The sequence below is a fragment of the Cyphellophora attinorum genome (genome assembly GCF_001299255.1).
Source record: "Cyphellophora attinorum strain CBS 131958 chromosome Unknown Contig6, whole genome shotgun sequence".
Classification (NCBI taxonomy): Eukaryota; Fungi; Ascomycota; class Eurotiomycetes; order Chaetothyriales; family Cyphellophoraceae; genus Cyphellophora; species Cyphellophora attinorum.
In genome coordinates, this window is record NW_017253234.1 from 40,530 (window position 1) to 59,049 (window position 18,520).

Sequence of the window (18,520 nt, forward strand, 5' to 3'; positions counted from 1 at the left end):
GATGCCTGTCAGCTCTTGTGGAGTCTCATGTCGTAATTCAGTGCTACAGATGCGGTTCGCCATGCCTTCTTCCCCTTGAGCCATTGTCAGGAGCCATGTCCTCATTGCTAAGCCTCATCAGCAACCATGTCGTATTCAGGCTTCATAGACGAAACCTACGACTGAACAGTCTGCAACCCGCCGTGACGGCCGCCAATAGTCTCTCGGATGAACTCCAACAAAGCATCAGTGACGCTTGTGTCCGCAGTACCGATGCTGAGAACCACTGAGAGATGATTATGCTTCCGAAACACACGCATCAATGGCAGTGATCCTGGGGGTTGGCTCTTCTTCCGATATGCCTCAAAGAAACGCATGGTCGCTTCGCTCGTTTCGGGTACCTCCCACTCGACTGTCCCTAGGAATGTCGGTAAGCACTGACTGTTGAGTGCCGGACTCGACTCTGGAAGCTGCTCAAAGAGTCCTAAAGGCGACTTTGGGTACCACACTTCGTCTTGAAAAGACCCATAGTAGTGGCCAAGACTGTACTGCCGGCCGGGCTTGCGACTGTCCATCCAGAACGGGCAATCCAAATAGATCACGCCAGCGACCGGAGGCCATAGCGCTGCCGGATCTCCACTACGGCGCCTCGATAGCTCGTCGTAACGGTCCTTGTCGCCAGCGGCGTACAGGTTCATGGCAATATGTGCGCCGCCTGAGGAGTGCCCAAACAAAAAGACTTTGTCGATGTCCCCTGATCCAAATGCTGCTGAGCCAATGTTCTGAAACACCCACTCACGTGCCAATTGCATATCGACAGCGCCGCCGGGGTACTGGACATCAGGCACAAATTGATGATTGACACAAACAGTAATGATGCCTTGGGAAGCGAAGAGGTGCCCGATGTTGGCGTAGACGTTCTTGCTCCACGCTTTATCCCCGGAGATGAAACCGCCTCCATGAACATAGAACAAGACTGGCCTGCCAGACTTTGGTTTTGGCGAGGCTGATGGTGGCACGTAGATGTCTAGAAGATTGCGAGTGGCTGGACCATATCGTTGGTCGCTGATGACCGTAATGCCCTGTGCGTGATCGTAGATGGGCTCATAGAGCTCCCGCCAGATCTGAAGCAGTCAGCATCAGGGTCTTTCAACCACCTCGTCGAAGTCACACCTCTTCGTCGCCAGGGGCGAACTTCACGCCCTCCTTGGCGATTTGTGCAAAGATTGAATCCATCCTTTCAGCGTGTCTGGCAACAGCGCTCGTCGGCTTCGCAATGACCCAGATCTGCAGCTGTTACATTCGCCGCTAAGCGACCGAACAGACCTGACCACATGCTCGGCAACGCGCTATCATGCGGCAATGTGCAAGGAACGTCTCTAGGTAGAGAACGGAGGAGTATTGCCGGTGACTCGGAAATGTACCTAGACACCTCCGTTATCTGGACGCCACCTCGGATTTAGGCATTTCGCCCCCGCGATTATTTGGTCGGGCCTGCACCAAGCCCGGGGGTAAGATCTCCAGGGGGCTGGCCATGTACTCGTTCCGGGGGCCACCGGCCCGCATAGTGTACCTACAGTGTCTGTGTTCGAGTGAACGGCAATACGTCCACAATTCATTTGGATCTCGCAGATGATACTGGACAGCGCAACACATTGGCTGCATTCTGTCCATCATTCGTGTAGCATGGCACTTTGTCGAAAGCTCGACTCAGTCTGACACTCACACAGCGCTGCTCCGCTGCAGCAATGTCGGCGCAAATAAGCAGGTATGTCGTTGCCCTTTCGCAGCCGATGTCATCCTTTGACAAGCCACTCACAGCTACTCTGCAGATCAGAGGTCCGCCAGCACTCTACGCGGCAGAGCTGTTGGTTGATCATCTCAGGAGAAGTGTATGACGTGACGGAGTTCGTTGATTCACATCCGGGAGGAGCGGCAATGATGCTGAAGTATGCCGGACGAGATGCAACAGCTGCCTACGAGCCTATACACGCCTCGGGTACCATTAACAAGTATCTGTCAGAGGCGCAAAGACTTGGCGCTGTTGCGGATGAGGCAGACGAGTCCTACGAAGACTCGATAGCGACGCGACGAGAATCACCTGTCCATGCACCATTAACGAGACCGAGAGATGACCAAGTCATTGGCACACGACCTCGAAAGCGGCCCAGACTCTCGTCCATGATATCAATCGCGGACTTTGCCCACGCTGCCGAGGTACTGCTGCCCACCACCTCATACGCCTTCCTCGGCACTGGCGCGGAGGACAACCACTCCATCACTCGCAACCATACAACATGGCAAACTGTACGGCTTCGACCTCGAGTTCTGCGCCCTATCCCATCCGCTCCGAACACCCGCCGGAGGATTCTCGGAAACGACTTCTCTGCGCCGTTCTTCGTGTGTCCCGCCGGCGGAGCCAAGCTCTGCCATCCCGAGGGCGACACACTTCTCACGCAAGCTGCGGATCAGCAAGGGCTTCTTCACTGGGTCTGTAACAACGCAGGGAGAACCCAAAAGGACATTGCTGCCGTGAGAGGGCCAGATCAAGTGCTCTACTGGCAGATCTATGCATGGCAGACTTGAGCAAGACCGAGGCGGAGATTAGATCGGCCATAGAGTTGGGGTACAAGGGCTTCGCTCTGACCGTGGATGCGATCTGGCAGGTAAGCGAGAGGGCGACCTCAAAGCGAGGATTGCGGAGGAAGGAGTGGATGGAGATGCTGCTGAGGAGGATGACGACGGCGAAGGCTTCAAGAAGCAGCCGAAGATCGCGCGGCCGTGAGTGAAACTGTTAGTCTATCCCTTTCGGCCTTGTTGCTTACCGTCGCAGGCCGGTCTACGTCGACTTTACCTTCGATAGCGCGGTCGCCTGGCTACGAGGTCTCACAACGCTGCCGATCGTGATTAAGGGCATACAGACCTGGGAGGACGCCCTACTATGTCACCAGTATGGAGTGCATCCATGGCTCAGTAATCATGGCGGGAGACAACTCGATTCCGCACCATCGGCGTTGGAGACTCTGCTTGATATCCGTGAATTCTGCCCAGCGGTCCTGCAGGAATGCGAGGTCTTTGTGGACGGCGGTATCACACGTGGCTCGGATATTGTGAAGGCAATAGCTCTTGGTGCTCGCGCTGTTGGCATAGGAAGAGGCTTCCTGTATCCGATGGTGTTTGGGCAACGGGGTGTTGAGAAGGCTATGGAGATCCTGAAGCACGAGATTGAAACGACACTGGCATTAATTGGTGTCATGTCTCTTGACGAGCTGGGTCCACAGCATGTAAGTCTACCTCTCGAAGAGCCGTATCGAGGACGGACGTATTGATGGAAGATCCGTGCTGACACAATCTCAGGTCGATACAAGAAGGGCGTTCCACAGCCTTGCAAGACTCTGATGGCATGGTCCTCATCGCTTGCGAGGCGATATCCAGTTCCTAGGTCCTCATGTGAGCAGCTGCACGGATGATGTCCCGACAATGTCGCGCTAGATGTTCTTCATCACCCCGGGCGCGATCTTCTCCCACTCGGCAGTCAATTCTGTCCACACCTTCTCCTGGACTTCTCGGCCACGGACACTGGTCACAAAGGGAGATATTCTTGAGCATGGAACAATCAGTCTCGAGGTCCGACTCAACCCCGTGCAAGGATCCAGGGAAGCATCACTCACAGTTCCGGACTTGGCTTGCAGTCACAGAGGTATTGACCCTGGGTATCGAGGTGGCCTTCAGCGGCGTGAGCCAGAGTACGACTCCCGACCTCAGTCGATCTAAATACCGGATGGTATAGAAGTCGGATCAACAAGTCGGGATTGGCGCGCGCCATGGGCGTCTTGACAGATCCAGGGTTGACGATGGATGTGGTGAGGCGTCCGGCAACGGGCTGCGTCAGCTCGGTGGCAAGCTGGCGGAAGCAGAGCAGTAGCATCAATTTCGAGACTTCATATCTGTACAAATGAGCATTAACACCGCGGAGACCTAGCGAGGCGCGAACCTTTCGTGCATGCGGGCCGCCTTCTCATTACGCAGCTCTTCGAGAATGCTATTGGCTTTAGATTCGTGGAATTCCGTCATCCAGTGCACGAATGACCCGACGAAGGTGAGCACCGTGTTGCATTTGTGTTGCACGGCGGTAGACCTGAGCTTTGGCAGCAGCAGTAGGCTCAGGAGTAGAGTACTGATGACATTGACTGTTATCGTCCTCTCGTTAGACTCCGCTAGGCTGAATGGACCGTGACAGTGCGTGCCAGCATTTGCCACAACCACATCCAACCTTTCCAACTTCTGGCATCGATTCGCAAAGGTTTTGACAGAAGCGTAGTCTGCTTGATCCAACGCCCAGACTTCGATCACGTCTCGGCGTCCAGTAGCGGCTGCGATGCTTTCCGCTGCTGCTCTGCCTTTATCGAGGTTTCGGACAGCCACTATCAACTTCGAGACACCGAGCCGTACAATATGTTGAGCTGCTTCGAACCCTAGGCCCGAACTGGAGCCTGTTATGATGACGGTCTGGCCTGCGAACGACTTCTTAGGCTGCGGCAGCTGTGTTAGAAGTTGTGAGCGAAAGTATTTGAGTAACGGCGGCGTCGTCCCCATCTTGAGAGCTCAGAATCGCTGGTATCAGAGAAGAGCCGCGAGAGTCGTATCCCAGTGTGTCGATCGAGGCGAATGCTTTCTGATGCCGGCTCAGTCGTTTCTTATAAGGGCGAAGGGAGCCTTCCGGAAACTAGGGCAGGATCAGAGATAGCAGAACCCGCGTGTCGTCTCGAAGCAATGAACGCATTGATTCAAACGTGTGCCATGTCGGGCCTTTCGCGATCCGTATGCTTGCATCTGATGGAATCGTGCACAGCAAGGCTGAAGAAGATGTCTTGGCAACGCTGGATCGGGAATCAAGACCATCAGCAACTTGCATTAGCGCGTAGACCATATGGGGAGGCCTAACGAGCTGCATCCACTGCGGACTACCACCATCAGTTGTCTGCATATATAGGATTGTCCTGGGACGCTGTCGATCCTCGAATGACAGTGCACATCCAATGGCATTTCTCAGTTCGGATACTTCGTATCGGGTTTGCCATCGCCACCAGTGAGATCGATTACTTTGGCGACCCCATTACCCTGCAGATCTGGCAGAAGGCATATACAGCCCGATCCTGGGGCGACAGTGGTCATTACGATGCAGCTACACGAGGTACGTGCCAAAGGAAGGTCCGTAAAATTGGGACAGAGTGGTGTTTTGCGTCGCCAGCAGTGACGAGACTCCCAAGCCGCCACCAGTCGTCCGGATCCATACATGCAGACTGCTGATGCCTGTTAGCTCCGATCCAGGGAGGAAGATTGGTCCGGACTCAGAGACGCCCATCAGAGACGAAAGTTGCAGAACCGCCTGCATGCTCGAAGCTACCGTTAGTCTGAGCTCCACGGGTTGGCCGTCTCGCAAAAATATGCTGATGGTCCAGAGCAGGCCGCCGCAAAGCACACGAACGCGCCGTCGCCAGAACTGCGCGGAAGGATGATGGACTTCGCGAGCTCACGTGGGTCTCGGTAGACCGTCCCGAAGGAAAGCAGGCAGCAGATACTCCTTATGGCCGACTCCATCCGCTGATCCAGCAGCTCCACGAAGGATTCCGTAGCAAGGCCTGTGTGCGCCGCTGGTACGGTGCATCTGGTCCAGAGCTTACATTCCCGTTGACTTCCGACCATCTGATGCCTCTCGTACAATACAACCTCAAGCGTGCTGCGATGACGAACGCAAGCATTCTTGACCGCATTGTTGAGCAACCTTCGAAGATTTGGGCCGATGATGACTGTGATGTCCTGGAGAGAGAGCTCGTTTACTTTTCCGGCAGCTCACGTCTGCATGAAGTCCCGCTGAGTCTGCTACCGACATCTCTGCAACGCGGTGAGCCACACAAGCACTGGATCGATCTGATTCCGGACCCGATGCTGCGCGACAACATTATAAGGGAATCACAGCGAACTCCAACGGCGGATTTGGTGTTGGATGACCTTCTGTCGGATCTTGCAGGCTGTTTGACGACTCACGAGCAGATGCGAGGGACCGAAGTGTCCGGAAGAGCCATGATCATAGTTTGGACGACTCCGTGGTCGCCTTGGGGTCTGGAAGTGACTGAGGCCTTCCAAAGGAAATGGGGTCGTCTGCTATATGGCTGTCGAGACATACTGCTGGCCACTAATATGTGGCGGCGAGAAAGGGGAGAGCGGCCTTTGTTTGTCGTCTCGTGATGCGAATCAGCCTAACGCGATCGCCGCATCCGTTGCTGGTCAAGTTACTGAGATGGACGCCGAATCGTCGTTACCCGCCTTCAAGCTCAATCATTTCAGCCAAAATCGTAGCCGCATATGTTCTCGGGGGCAGGTACAAGCGCTGGCACGAAGGGCTATGCGCAGCTCGTCAACTTCAATGCCATGGGGAAGTCTGTCAAGGATTCAAAGTCCTCCCAGTATTCGTGAGCTAGGTTTCGAGCAGTGTCTGGGAGAATCGCCACGGCGGGCACAAGCCCATGGCATAAGGTAAGGAAGCGCCATTCTTGGATCAGGTGTCGCGTATGCATTGGTGAGTAGGAAACACGTACCTCGGAGGGTGCGTTCATGGACTTCACGCTGTCCAACAATGGCCTTCACGTTCAGTTCGTTCGTACATGGAGTAGTAGCAACGCTGCTGGCAGCTGCTCTTGCCAGCATCGTCTTGGGCTGAGCGTTTGGACGCGCAATGCATCGTATGTCCACTGCCCTCGGAAGGTACCACATAGAGACAGGAACTAGGAGAGTGCTGGTGCCTTTCAGGCGCTGACGCAAAGGTTCGAGCCACGAATCAATTATGTAAGCTGGTCTAGGCATCAATATGCCCGCAATCTCCGCGCCCTTCCCCCCAAAAATGCGGAAACAGGCAAGATGCCTCATCATTATCTCAACAATCTACATATCACCTCGTTCGGACTCGCAACAGCCCAAACCCGAAACCTTCCCCGTCAGGCGTCCCTCGATCTGCTATACGAAGTGTAAGCTGACATCGTAGACCTTGCCGCAACGAGGCGGTACACAAACGCGGCATGTTCACGCAAATGGCACCGCCAGGCAGCTTGGAGGTCTTGCCACCCGCAACGTGTTTCCATACGCGCGTCAAAGGATGGGCGGAAGCACTCTGGATAGGCTGAAAGTAGTGGGAGCACTGGACGTCAAGCGCATCCGAAGTTGTGCACACAATGATGAAATGGCAGGCAGCGATACATCGGCAGGTCTGCCGGTCATCAAGTACGAGGTAGGTTCTAGGAACTAGCCGAAATTCTGTCATTTGAGTTGCGATAACTTGGCACCTTGGTGGGTATCACAAGACATTGAAAGGACGAGCATGAGCCCAGTTGGCTGTCAATCTCTCATCGCACCCCCTTTCGTATTGATCTTCAACAAAGAATGGCTACCCAAACGCAAACCACCGCTTCGCAGCATTTGACCATCGTTGCCGAGCCTCATGATGTTGAGACAGAGATCCTCTACACCAAAGAAGCCGGTGATGAGGCTGTCACGATCGAGGCCATCCACCGCCAGGAGCCTAAGTTCCGAGACGTGCACCAGGCGTCGTGAAGGACGTCCGCCCGAACGTCAAGGACTTCACCCTCGAGAAGAATGGCTTCCAATACGTGCACCACTCAGTCCCGCAAGACCACTTCGCCAATGAGGACGCAATCAAGACCCTTCATTACAAAGAGATGGAGGCTTTCATCGCGAAAACGTAAGTGTCCGAACTCGCCCCGGAACAAGCTAACGGTACAGTGTCGGTGCCAAAGACGTGATGATCTACAATCACATCGTCCGCAACGCGCCCCTCTCGACCGACGACAAGAACAGGCAAGGTTACGTCGGTCCCGCATACCGCTGCCACATCGACGTCTCCACCGACTTCTCCAAGGAGATCGTGGAGCAAAATCTCAAGCGATTTGGAAAGGACGCCTCTCTGAAGGACGGCAAGTGGCAGCTTCTCAACGTCTGGCGTCCACTCAAAACCATCCGTAGGGATCCCCTGGCAGTGTCCGACGCCAACACCATACCCTACTCCGACCAGCACATCGTTACACATGAGCGAAAGTACACTGTGGACGGTGAGGAGAAGGTGATGAAAGTGGAAAGCCCTTTCACCCGGAGGAATGACGGGCACCAGTTCTATTACATGCATGAACAGCAGCCGCACGATGTTCTGATATTCAAGACGGCCGACAGCGACGCTACTGCGGTCGGCGCCGCCACGCACACTTCGTTTACCGTGCCAGGAACGGAGAATTTGCCGACGCGGGAGAGCATTGAGATGCGTGTTTTGGTGACTTACTAGATTGAGATGGCAAGGAACACCTTATTACACGTGTCATTAGAAGGAAGTCTCTTTCCCGCGACTGAGGAATTACCGGTGAGCGACCGCGGGCACTTCACACGTGTCAGCGCGCACACGCTGGACACTAGGTATACCTAGAGCTATAGCGAAGATGCATCAGTTAGTAACGCGCCCATGATCTGACCGATTCCTTCTGGCACGATTGAATATCTTCTGACTCGATTGCGTTTCACGAAGGACAACTAGCCAGTCAACCGGTTTCCTAAATGTCCAACGAAGCGTGTCATCCGGTCGCATCACACCCTCTTGGCAGCTGGCAGCTCCTTGGGGCCTCTTTTAGACGTGACACGCCCTTAGTCATAGGCGCTTAGCCCCCCGAGCACGTTTCTCTAGGGACGCTAACCACACAGATTTGCATTCGTCTGCGGAAGATATATTCGCCCTGTCCTTCTCTTTGCAGCCTGCTGATGTGCGTGTCAACCGGTCTCGTCCAAGGCGTTGGCCTGTCGACGGCCTGTAACAGTATCTTTTCCCTCCCGTTTGCGTAAATATGATGCGCCGCTGCGACTATGCTAACTGGAGATCTCCTCTGAAGGATTGTGACCTCCTGGCAGTGTCTTGAGACACTGGCACGCAGACGGAAGTGGGGATGAAGGATGAAGGATGGTTAGCAACGGCGGGAAAGCGAGCTCCACTTCTTCAAGAGTGGACGACAGCCAACAAGTATATCTTTGTCGCGGGGCCACCGAACCAAGAAGCATCCTCGGATGGTCCATATAGCGAGTCACTTCAAGGTAGAGGCTACGCGCAGTCAGAACTATGGCGTCCGCGACGGCAGAAATACGAACGACTCTCAATGCATACGGCGCCGCGCTTCGAACGCGCTCTCTGGAGGATGTCCTTGCCCAGTACGCGTCTGATGGTGTCTTTATGCCGCCAGGCGTCGAGCCGCAGTCGGGCAAACCCAATTGCGAGAAGCGTACAAACGACTCTTTGCTGACGCGCGCTTGGAGGTTGAATTTGATTTCAAGGAGATTGTGATGGCTGGGGAGCAATGGGCGTTTGCTCGAACAACAGCTCACGGGAAGAAAGCCTGGATCGAGGAGAGCAGGGACGAGGATGCCTTGAATCAAGAACTCTTCGTGATGAAACATGAGGACGGCAAGTGGAAGATTGCGAGGTACGCGTTCAACAGCATGAAACCGCGGCTGTAAGCGCACTGCACCATCACCCGCGGCGCGAACCAGTCTACCATTGCCTAGAACATCACCGGACAGCAACACAGACCAGAGTGAGAGCAACGAAACTTGGAGTCCGATGAGATGCATTCGCCGAAAGTTAACGTTCTGCTCGAATCAATGTGCCTTCGAGAACGCCGCCGTCGAGCACCCTTATCTTCCAGCAACAACTCTCGGCCATCGTAGTATCGACGGATCTCTTGCCCTCCTCATTTAACCTCCCGCTCCACCGCTCGCACCCACATGCCCCTCTCGATGAACAACTGGCTGCAATAGCTTACTTCGATGGGCTTCTTCGCGTTGACCAAGCTCAAATCAAATCGCCTGAGCAACTCCACGAACAACTTGTTGAGCTCCATCAACGCAATACCCTTCCCGAGGCACGAACTTCGTCCACTGCTGAAGCTCAATTCCAGTACCTTGTCCATTCGCTTGATCGACTCTGCATCGCTGAAGCCACCCTCCTCTGGAGTGAGCCATCGCTCAGGGATAAATTCGTAAGACGTTGGGCCGAAGTAGCGCGGATTCGTCATCATGGAGTGCGCTTGAAGTGCGACCTCCGTGCCTCCAGGAACGAACGTGCCGTTGATCTTCAGACCTTCTGGTGGCAGTTCGCGATTGGCGATGCCGTTGAGTGGGGATTGAATGCGCAGGCCCTCACGGATGACGGCTTGCAAGTATGGGAGGGTAATGGCTTCGGCGTTCGTGATGACAGGGGAGGAGATCTTTCCTGCTTCGATACCTGCGGTAATCTCTGACAGGAGCTTGGCGTAGACTGGCGGATTGGTAAGCAGATTGATCAAGGTTGCCCTCATAGTCGTGGCAGTAGAGTCTGATCCAGCGAGAATGAGAACGGTCGACTCGGATTCACACTCCAGCTGCGTCAGACCGTGGGCGATGAAGGAATTGAGCATGTCTTGCTTCTTGATCGAAGGATTGGCAAAGCGCTCGGCAGCACGCTGAGCCGCGATGGTAATGATCGCACCGAGACCGGTCTTGTCGCCAGCTTTGGGACCAGCAAGGTATTGCATAAGGCGGGAGTTCAGCAGAGAGTGGACCAGTCTCGAGACTGTCCCTAACTCCATGAGAGGGTAGAAGGCAGCAGAAGTGGCGCTGTAATCGTACATGTCCTTGTCGTTGGTGATAAAGCCGAAGGGTCCGCCAAATGCGATGTCGGTCAGCGTGTCAAGCGTGAAGAACTGGAGCTTCTCGGCCATGTCGATCGGGGCGGACCGCGCGATATACGATCTGACGAGGCCTACCAGGTCCATGATACGGGCATCGATGTTGGCTTCTCGGTCAGGTACGTCTTTGCCAGAGTACTGCAACGTCAGCGAAATCAATAGAGCAGGATCTGACCTACCCCTGCCATCATCTTGGCGCGAAGTTGCGCATGACGCTTCTCATCCTTCTCGGAGAGGACGTTATCGAGGCGAGGGTCGAACTTCATCCCCGCGTACCAATGACCGCGGCCGATGTTCGATCGCGGAGTGTTGTACAGCCGATAAAAATCTGGGTCATCCTGGATTACCATGTTCGGCGCGATCCGAACGGGAGAGCCTGGTCATTAGCGTTGTCGATGTGCAGTAACAAACTCACCATATTTGTGCAGGAGCTTCGTTGTTGTCTTGTATTGATCTCCCTGAGCTGTGAGCCATATGAACCATAGTTTTGAGAAGGCTGCGAAGCGTGGGCCAGGAATATGGCTGAGACGGCGGTAGCTGATGACGGTGGTTATGAGAAGATACAAGAAAGCGACGGCGAGTAAGCAGACTGCTCCCACTTTGGAGAGCAGCAGGTCGGCGATTTGAGGCATGTCGGTGATGTTGAGGAAAGGTGTGCAGATAGTATGCGGGAAGGTACATTATTAGCCATTGCAATGGTTCGCCGGCTTCTACGCGTGTGCATTAGCTGGAGCCGGGACTGCATGATTGTCGACCGATAACGAGGGTCTACTGCAGCACTTTGCACAAGCGCTGTCGCTGGGAGTACGGTAGGTCCCATTCCAGGTGGTGACCGGACGAATCAAGCAGCCCGTGAATATAAGCGATAGGTCGGATCAGTCCTCTCCAAAAGCCTAGCGACGTGGTCTTTTTGGCGTCGAGTCAATTTTCGACAATGGACATCGCAGATAGCAGATGCGATAGAGCCATGAGTTGAAGGACTGCCAGAGCCTAGAATCTGTTGCCGTGTGACTGACACGGCTGGTTGGCAGCGGCGAGCGCAATGCAATGTCCCGACGGTTTGTATCCGCACAAGCGTGAGAGACAGCGCTATACAAGGAGATCGGCCTTCCGACAGGTCAATTGTACTTCCGACTTAGCAGTCTATCCTGTCCATGTAGAGGGCAGAGAATGCTTTCGTCTGGGAAGAGGCGTAGTCACCATGCAGTGCATTTAGAGGGTAGGGCTGAGAATCGAGTTTGCCCTGCGTACTCGTCGTCCGTGGTCTGGGCGCAGCGACGTGATAGCATTTCGTATCAGAGATGCCGGTTGACGCATGCTGTGGACCAACGTCTGTTCAGTGACGGGCAGAGGTGCAATGTCTAGCGATAGCAGCAGGCTCTGACTCGGCAGTCGAAGAAGCACCTAACACCCGGCCGAAGCTGGTCTGCGGTTGTGATAGCCCTGCCGCACCGTAGATGCTGCGAAGATGGACAGCTGCGTAGAGCTCCTTCAGCCGCAGGTAGCTTCCCTCCAACATCATCAGTAGCGTTAGACGCCGTGTACACCTATATGCAAAGAGGTTGTCTCTGCATTCGTTGCGATTCTCGGCCACAACGCGCTCGGCCGTGGTCCCGTCTCGCGCGACCGCACAATGCATGCCTGAGAGCTTGCAGACCTTCTGCTGGACGCGTACCTCCCGCACAGCCCGCCGAGCGCCTCATGACGATGAACCTGACGATACGGTGACTGACCCTGATGTGAGCTCTGCGAGATATATCTGGACTGTGCGCCCATGTCGTGGAGCGCGGCGCCGCCACTACCTTGATGAATCTAAAATGCGGTGCTGCTATCACATGTATTTAGCCCACTGGGAAAGATCCTCAGATCACGCTGCCTATGTCAGGTATTGACCTTCCGACCCGGTCCAGCAGGGTCGCTCCTGCTTGACTAGGTGATAGCTGGCGCCAACTTGCGCACTACACTCCAGAACGAGTAAGTTCGGTGTCAGGCATCCCAGTGCGCAGCGATGAGAAGATTCGTGTGGAGCTTGATCAAAGTATGTCGTATGTACGCCATTGCCGGGAAAGGAAGGATGAAAATCACATAAATAGCCTAGACTCTGAAGGTGAGTCAATTCTCTTCCCAGCACCATCACCGCCACCATGAACAAGGCCGCCGACCTGGACGGCGTCCGCATCGTCTACGACAGCTACGGCACTGGCGACCATGCCCTCGTTTTCATCCACGGCTGGTGTTGTCATGCCGACTTTTGGACGGAGCAGAAACCACTGATGAATCGCTACCGGTCTATCGTCGTCGAAATACCCGGCCATGGACGAAGCGAAGCTCCACTGGGCTACGACTACTGTGTCGAGAACTTCGCCAACGCGGTCCATGCCGCTGTGAGGCAAGAAAATATTGCCAAGGTCGTTCTTCTGGGCCACAGCCTGGGCGCGGTGGTGGCAAGCATGTTTCTGCGGTTGCACTCCGATATGGTCTTGGGAATCATCTACGCTGACGGCCCCTTCATACCACCACACTGCGAGGTATCAATGGCAAAGCGCAAAGTTCTGGCCAGCATGCACGAAGACGATGAACAATTCCGGGCATTCTTTGCCAGCACGCTTGGTCCAAAGCTCGACAAGGACAAGGGACAATGGATCCTCGATCACATGGGCGGTGCGCCGAAGCACATGCGTATGAATGCAGTCACTACTGCAACACTGTTTCATTCCTGGGCTTACAATGAAGTCTTCGACATTCCGGCGGTCCGCTTCTACTGCACGTTCAATGCGGCTGATTTGAGATGGAAACATCACGTGCCTCAGCTTGTGGACGAGGACTGGAGTGACGGTGGCCACTTCATGCAAATGGACGAACCAGAGAAGTTCAACAACAGGGTCATTGACTTCATCGACAGTCACCAGCTATTACAGCATAGTTAGAATCTACGCAATTGCAGCCCCGACTGGGCACTTTATTCGAACTTCACCACGAGCCTGCCCTTGAGATGCGGATCCATGTACAGATCCGGCAGCTTCACTCCCTCCTCTGGTGTCAAAACATTGATTTTGGTGGTAATCCCATGCTTCGCCACGGTCCTCAGCATATCCTCCGTCTGCTTCTTACTGGCGACAAGCGAGCCTCTGATAGTGAGCTCTTCGAATATCGCTTTGAACGGCTCGAACTCGAAGTTCTTGGTCGGTAGGCCCAACTCGACCAGGGTGCCGCGTGGCCGAAGGTGCGGCAGCGCCCAGCTAGTTGCGTCGATGTAGTCGGTGCAGACCACGAAGCCGTTCAAGCCAAGTCCGCCGGACCACTCCTTGAGCTTGTCAGCTATACCTTCCTCATTCGGATCAACGATGAGATCGGGCTTGAGAGGGTTTTCTGCCGCCAATGCCCTTCCCTCCTTACGACTATCGATAGCGACGACCTTGAAACCCATTGCCTTGGCGAATTGTACACCTAGCCACCCAGCCCGCCGATGCCGACTATTCCGACATATGATTCTGGTGGAAGTTCCAGTCGCTCGAGACCTCCCCAAGTGGTCGCCTGTAACTGTCAGTCGCGTCGACCCAAACATGCATGGACTTACCCCTGCGCACATCAACGGCGCAGCTTGTTCAAATGGCACTTCATCCGGTAGCAGTACCGCGTTATCAGCATCACCAATCGAATATTCACCCATACCGCCATCGGCATCGAGGCCCGCATGATCAGCCTTCTGACAGAATCGAATTTCGTCGTAGTTCTTGCAGGCGGCGCAAGTGTGGCATTGGTGGCGGAAGAGCAGATACCCAACTCGCTGTCCAATCTTCCATTTGCCGGCCTTCTCGGCCTTTGGACCCATGGCAACGATCGTGCCGACTGGTTCGTGCGACTGGATGATCGGCGTTTCGGACTTGTACACGCCCTCCCAGACTTGGTAGCTTCTTCGATCAGCTATGTCTAGCTTGAGGATGTCTGGCTCACTCCGTGTGGCACCAGCCTGCAGCTCCGATCTTAATCAATAAATCATTCTCGCCCACCTTTGGCAGAGGGACCTCATTGAGCTCCAAGGGCTTCTTGTACTGTCTTCATCGTCAGTGTCAATTCGTGGGGCCAAGTGGCACACTCACGCCCGTCAACTGAATCGCCTTCATTGTCTGAGGAATGGACGGAGCCATGGCGTCGACAGAGCTGCGCTTGAAAGGGTGGAGGACCTTCGAAAGGCTTGGCATCTGAGTTGAGGTTGCAATGAGAATAACTGGTTGAGTAAACGGCCTCGAACATCTTGCTGCCTCTTCATATACCAAGTCCTGACGCGAACACCATCGGCTCCGATTCTGCCAAGCCCACCTCCTGCCGCGTTCAGCCACGCCTTAGGCATCAGTGCAACCCATGCCAGATTGTTGTCATCGGCAAGTCGTTCCACGTGCTGTCAAGTCCGCCGCTGGCGATGAGTACTCACCAAGACTCTCGACGCCACGGACGTATGCCACGCCAGCAGAGCCTCCACTTTGACCGACATACAAGGTGCAACAGATCACAGACTAGCTTCAGCGTTCGATGCCCTAAGCATTTCACGATATGTCCGGGGTACATTGAACGACCTCTTTGTCATCCGTTGCAGAGCAGATAGGCGAGGCGAATTATGCCGATCCGAAGCACTGCCGCATCGGGCGACCAAATCGCCGAAGGAGAACCGGAACCCCTTCTGTAGGCAATGGACGGATCAGGTCGGACGACTGACTACAAAACCCAGCCTTACACTCGCGCTACACATGACTAACATCACCATAACATCCACCGATATAAACCTCAACACTTTTAAAGCAGACTACATGCTAGCTCAAACATCGGCCTTCCTCCCAGCTCCCCTCTCACCTATCCCCGAACACCACCCGACGACTCACCACCACCTCTATAATCATCACCCGGCTGCGAACCACCACGTCTACAACAACCACATCTACACCTCCCTCGCCACCATCGCCGCAACAGCAATGGCTCCAATCCTGGCCCAACCCAGCTTCACACTCCTCGTGCTCTACCCACGCAAATCCGGAACGTACTTCGACATGAAGTATTATACCAGCTCCCACATACCCTTGGCGGAGAAGGTCTGGGGTCCCTACAGCTGCAAATTCCACAGCTTCACGCCTTACCCGGAGGACAGCGCTTATCATTTGTCGTGCCTCATGCAGTGGGATAGCAAGGACAGCTATGAGCAGGCGAAGAAGGATGCGGGGACAAAAGGAGTGATGGATGATGTGGCGAGCGGGAGTTTCACAAACGCTGATGCGATGTTTCTCGAGGGGACGGTCGCGGCTTGAGGTTGAAAGTCGCGAATTGAATCAGTTGGCGCCCATTCAGTGTTCAGACTCTGCCTGCGGGCTGCTGACAGAGAAGGCTCGAGTGCGAATGACGTCTGGGAAGAAGCACGGCATGATGGTAAAGGAACAAAAGTGATCTCGGCGGAGTTTAGGCGACGGGACGCAAAATTATGTCATGGACGGCTGTGGCTCGTGTTTTGTGTGCTCAGATGTAGCCTAGTTCCCTAATTTACGAACACTTTGGCTCGTCCGGTGCCTGAACACGACGCTAACCCACTTATAGCGATGCTCAAGATTTGTGTTATTGGTGCGCTTCACCACAGCACAACACAACGAATCGACAAATCCACAACTGGCTACCTGCATGCGTTAGTTGACGACGCAGTAGAGCTCGATGCCTGACATGCTGTGTAGTAGCGATGAACATCAAAGTTTACCGTAATTCTTGACGTCACGTGAATCCTCGGACCATAGATTCACCGTTCCGACAGCACGGCCCTTGCGACAAGAAGCATCATATTCCGGCGCTTCTGGCCGCTCAGAATGTTGAGCGCCTTCCAATATCTATCGCCCGCCGAAGGATATGAGAGCTAGCATGCTCAAGCCTGGACAGCACGATGACTCGTCTGCTCCATCATCCGACAAACACCATTCAACATTTTATGCCGAGATGGGCCTCAATGGAACATTTCCGACCCTGAGCTCAGATCGGAGATGTACCTAAGCTTGTATCAAGACCCGCCTGGATAAGCAACACCGGATCAGCGAGGCACTAGGCTTTTCATCGGTCTCAACTTGCACGGCCCTGGAAGCGCTCCACGCAGCGTCTACTCTGGGCTCCAAAGATGGATGTACGATAGCGAGCATCGACAAAGCATCTCAATCTATAAGTCTGAAGATGCCCGCAGGGGTTTCCCTATCATGCATCCTCTACCAACATGGCTTCGCACTGGGTTCGCCGGTCATTGCTTGGAGTCATCAGTCTACTCTTAGCATCAAACGCATTAGCACAAGAAACCCCAACCGTGAAAGTCGTCAACGGCACCTATAGCGGCATCTATAGTGCTGAATTTTCTCAAGATCAGTTCTTGGGCATTCCATTCGTACAGCCGCCTCTGGGAGACCTACGACTACAGAACCCACAGCCTTTAAACACATCGTGGGACGGCGTCCGACCTGCTACCAGCTATGGACCAAGCTGCTTCGGCCTCAACCAATCCGAGGGCGCCTCGGAGGATTGTCTTAATCTGAATATCGTCAGACCTGCAGGGCTGTCCAAAGACGCAGGTCTAGCTGTTGCAGGTGTGTTACTCCTACGCCTGGCAACGACGTCCTAACGCTCTCCAGTCTGGATCTACGGTGGTGGCTTCAGCTCTGGCTCGAACTCACAACCAACTTACAACCTCTCCAATTTCGTTCAGCAATCCCAAGAAATGGGAACGCCCGTCATTGCTGTAAGCGTCAACTACAGACTGCACTGCTGGGGATACATGTGGAGCAACGAGATCAAAGATGAAGGTGTTGCGAACCTCGGCTTCAAGGACCAACGGCTAGCACTACACTGGATCCAAGAGAGTGAGTCCAGCGTTCACCTTCCGCAATCCTTTCTAATCAAGTGCAGACATTGGTGCGTTCGGCGGCGATCCATTAAAAGTCACAATCTTCGGAGAGAGCGCCGGCGGCAACTCAGTCGGAACACAACTTATCGCATACGGCGGCCGCGACGACAAGCTCTTCAGGGCAGCAATCAGTCAAAGCGGAGCTCCGTCGACCTATTACCGCTACCAGACAGCCGATGACTGGCAGCCGTTCTACGACGCAATCGTCAATGCTACAGGCTGCCAGGGAGCGCAGAACACACTAGCCTGTCTTCGAACCGTGGACACGGACACTCTCTATGAGATCTTCAACGACAACGACGTCGTCCCCGCGCGAACATCGATCTACTCCCAAGCCGGCCCCAAATTCGTCCAGGTCATCGACGGCGACTTCATCGAAGAAAGCGCGACGGTCCAGCTGGCTAAAGGCAAGTTCGTCCACGTCCCATACATCCTCGGCGGCAACAAGGACGAAAGCACGACCTTCGCAGCCCGAGGCGTAAATACTACTCAGGACTTTCTCGACCTCGTCATCGGCCCCTGGGAAGTCTCCGAGAACGCCACAAGTATCTTAGCGGCGCTGTATCCCGACATACCCGGCATCGGAAGCCAGAAGTAAGCGGACCGCCTCCCGCTGGATTCGGCACTCAATTCAGGAGGAGTGGAGCTTTCCAAGGCGACGTGAACATTCACGCACCACGACGTCTGGCCAATGAGGTATGGGCCGCGTCCAACACAACGACCTACGGCTATCTGTTCGACTCTTATCGGCCAGGACTGAGCCCTTGGGTAGGCGCAAATCACGGTTCTGAGCTTGCTTTTGTGTTCGGCAACGACTGGATGGCGAATCAGACAGACAGTACGTACAGCGATC

At 54.6% G+C, this 18,520-nt stretch overlaps 12 protein-coding genes across 12 annotated transcripts; 7 read left to right on the forward strand and 5 right to left on the reverse strand.

Moving 5' to 3' along the window:
* Positions 1 to 155: 155 nt before the first annotated feature.
* On the reverse strand, positions 156 to 1,215 carry AB675_1726 (uncharacterized protein; the record flags this gene model as incomplete). The annotated part of the gene is made up of 2 exons (XM_018141637.1): positions 156 to 1,103; positions 1,153 to 1,215. The coding sequence occupies 2 exons, from the start codon at positions 1,213 to 1,215 to the stop codon at positions 156 to 158; spliced, it is 1,011 nt and encodes a 336-aa protein (XP_018002836.1).
* A 512-nt stretch (positions 1,216 to 1,727) lies between these two features.
* On the forward strand, positions 1,728 to 3,378 carry AB675_1727 (Cytochrome b2, mitochondrial; the record flags this gene model as incomplete). Its single annotated transcript, XM_018141638.1, has 5 exons — positions 1,728 to 1,818; positions 1,865 to 2,473; positions 2,646 to 2,760; positions 2,813 to 3,263; positions 3,337 to 3,378. The coding sequence occupies 5 exons, from the start codon at positions 1,728 to 1,730 to the stop codon at positions 3,376 to 3,378; spliced, it is 1,308 nt and encodes a 435-aa protein (XP_018003006.1).
* Positions 3,379 to 3,467: 89 nt separating this feature from the next.
* Positions 3,468 to 4,575, reverse strand: AB675_1728 (Retinol dehydrogenase 12; the record flags this gene model as incomplete). Its single annotated transcript, XM_018141639.1, has 3 exons — positions 3,468 to 3,558; positions 3,651 to 3,926; positions 3,974 to 4,575. The coding sequence occupies 3 exons, from the start codon at positions 4,573 to 4,575 to the stop codon at positions 3,468 to 3,470; spliced, it is 969 nt and encodes a 322-aa protein (XP_018003088.1).
* A 426-nt stretch (positions 4,576 to 5,001) lies between these two features.
* On the forward strand, positions 5,002 to 6,228 carry AB675_1729 (uncharacterized protein; the record flags this gene model as incomplete). The annotated part of the gene is made up of 2 exons (XM_018141640.1): positions 5,002 to 5,173; positions 5,447 to 6,228. 2 exons carry the CDS (start codon positions 5,002 to 5,004, stop codon positions 6,226 to 6,228), a joined length of 954 nt encoding a protein of 317 aa, XP_018003023.1.
* Positions 6,229 to 7,416: 1,188 nt separating this feature from the next.
* On the forward strand, positions 7,417 to 8,329 carry AB675_1730 (uncharacterized protein; the record flags this gene model as incomplete). The annotated part of the gene is made up of 3 exons (XM_018141642.1): positions 7,417 to 7,513; positions 7,579 to 7,735; positions 7,777 to 8,329. The coding sequence occupies 3 exons, from the start codon at positions 7,417 to 7,419 to the stop codon at positions 8,327 to 8,329; spliced, it is 807 nt and encodes a 268-aa protein (XP_018002926.1).
* Positions 8,330 to 9,148: 819 nt separating this feature from the next.
* On the forward strand, positions 9,149 to 9,543 carry AB675_1731 (uncharacterized protein; the record flags this gene model as incomplete). The annotated part of the gene is made up of 2 exons (XM_018141643.1): positions 9,149 to 9,271; positions 9,343 to 9,543. 2 exons carry the CDS (start codon positions 9,149 to 9,151, stop codon positions 9,541 to 9,543), a joined length of 324 nt encoding a protein of 107 aa, XP_018002832.1.
* A 233-nt stretch (positions 9,544 to 9,776) lies between these two features.
* AB675_1732 (Pisatin demethylase) lies at positions 9,777 to 11,383 on the reverse strand (the record flags this gene model as incomplete). Its single annotated transcript, XM_018141644.1, has 3 exons — positions 9,777 to 10,889; positions 10,931 to 11,127; positions 11,167 to 11,383. 3 exons carry the CDS (start codon positions 11,381 to 11,383, stop codon positions 9,777 to 9,779), a joined length of 1,527 nt encoding a protein of 508 aa, XP_018003075.1.
* Positions 11,384 to 12,895: 1,512 nt separating this feature from the next.
* On the forward strand, positions 12,896 to 13,678 carry AB675_1733 (uncharacterized protein; the record flags this gene model as incomplete). Its single annotated transcript, XM_018141645.1, has 1 exon — positions 12,896 to 13,678. The coding sequence occupies one exon, from the start codon at positions 12,896 to 12,898 to the stop codon at positions 13,676 to 13,678; it is 783 nt and encodes a 260-aa protein (XP_018002940.1).
* A 32-nt stretch (positions 13,679 to 13,710) lies between these two features.
* On the reverse strand, positions 13,711 to 14,178 carry AB675_1734 (uncharacterized protein; the record flags this gene model as incomplete). The annotated part of the gene is made up of 1 exon (XM_018141646.1): positions 13,711 to 14,178. One exon carries the CDS (start codon positions 14,176 to 14,178, stop codon positions 13,711 to 13,713), a length of 468 nt encoding a protein of 155 aa, XP_018002879.1.
* A 20-nt stretch (positions 14,179 to 14,198) lies between these two features.
* Positions 14,199 to 14,899, reverse strand: AB675_1735 (Alcohol dehydrogenase; the record flags this gene model as incomplete). The annotated part of the gene is made up of 4 exons (XM_018141647.1): positions 14,199 to 14,285; positions 14,329 to 14,662; positions 14,706 to 14,803; positions 14,852 to 14,899. The coding sequence occupies 4 exons, from the start codon at positions 14,897 to 14,899 to the stop codon at positions 14,199 to 14,201; spliced, it is 567 nt and encodes a 188-aa protein (XP_018002889.1).
* A 467-nt stretch (positions 14,900 to 15,366) lies between these two features.
* On the forward strand, positions 15,367 to 16,048 carry AB675_1736 (uncharacterized protein; the record flags this gene model as incomplete). Its single annotated transcript, XM_018141648.1, has 2 exons — positions 15,367 to 15,431; positions 15,478 to 16,048. 2 exons carry the CDS (start codon positions 15,367 to 15,369, stop codon positions 16,046 to 16,048), a joined length of 636 nt encoding a protein of 211 aa, XP_018002662.1.
* A 938-nt stretch (positions 16,049 to 16,986) lies between these two features.
* AB675_1737 (Lipase 1) lies at positions 16,987 to 18,265 on the forward strand (the record flags this gene model as incomplete). The annotated part of the gene is made up of 3 exons (XM_018141649.1): positions 16,987 to 17,350; positions 17,396 to 17,623; positions 17,670 to 18,265. The coding sequence occupies 3 exons, from the start codon at positions 16,987 to 16,989 to the stop codon at positions 18,263 to 18,265; spliced, it is 1,188 nt and encodes a 395-aa protein (XP_018002917.1).
* Positions 18,266 to 18,520: the final 255 nt, after the last annotated feature.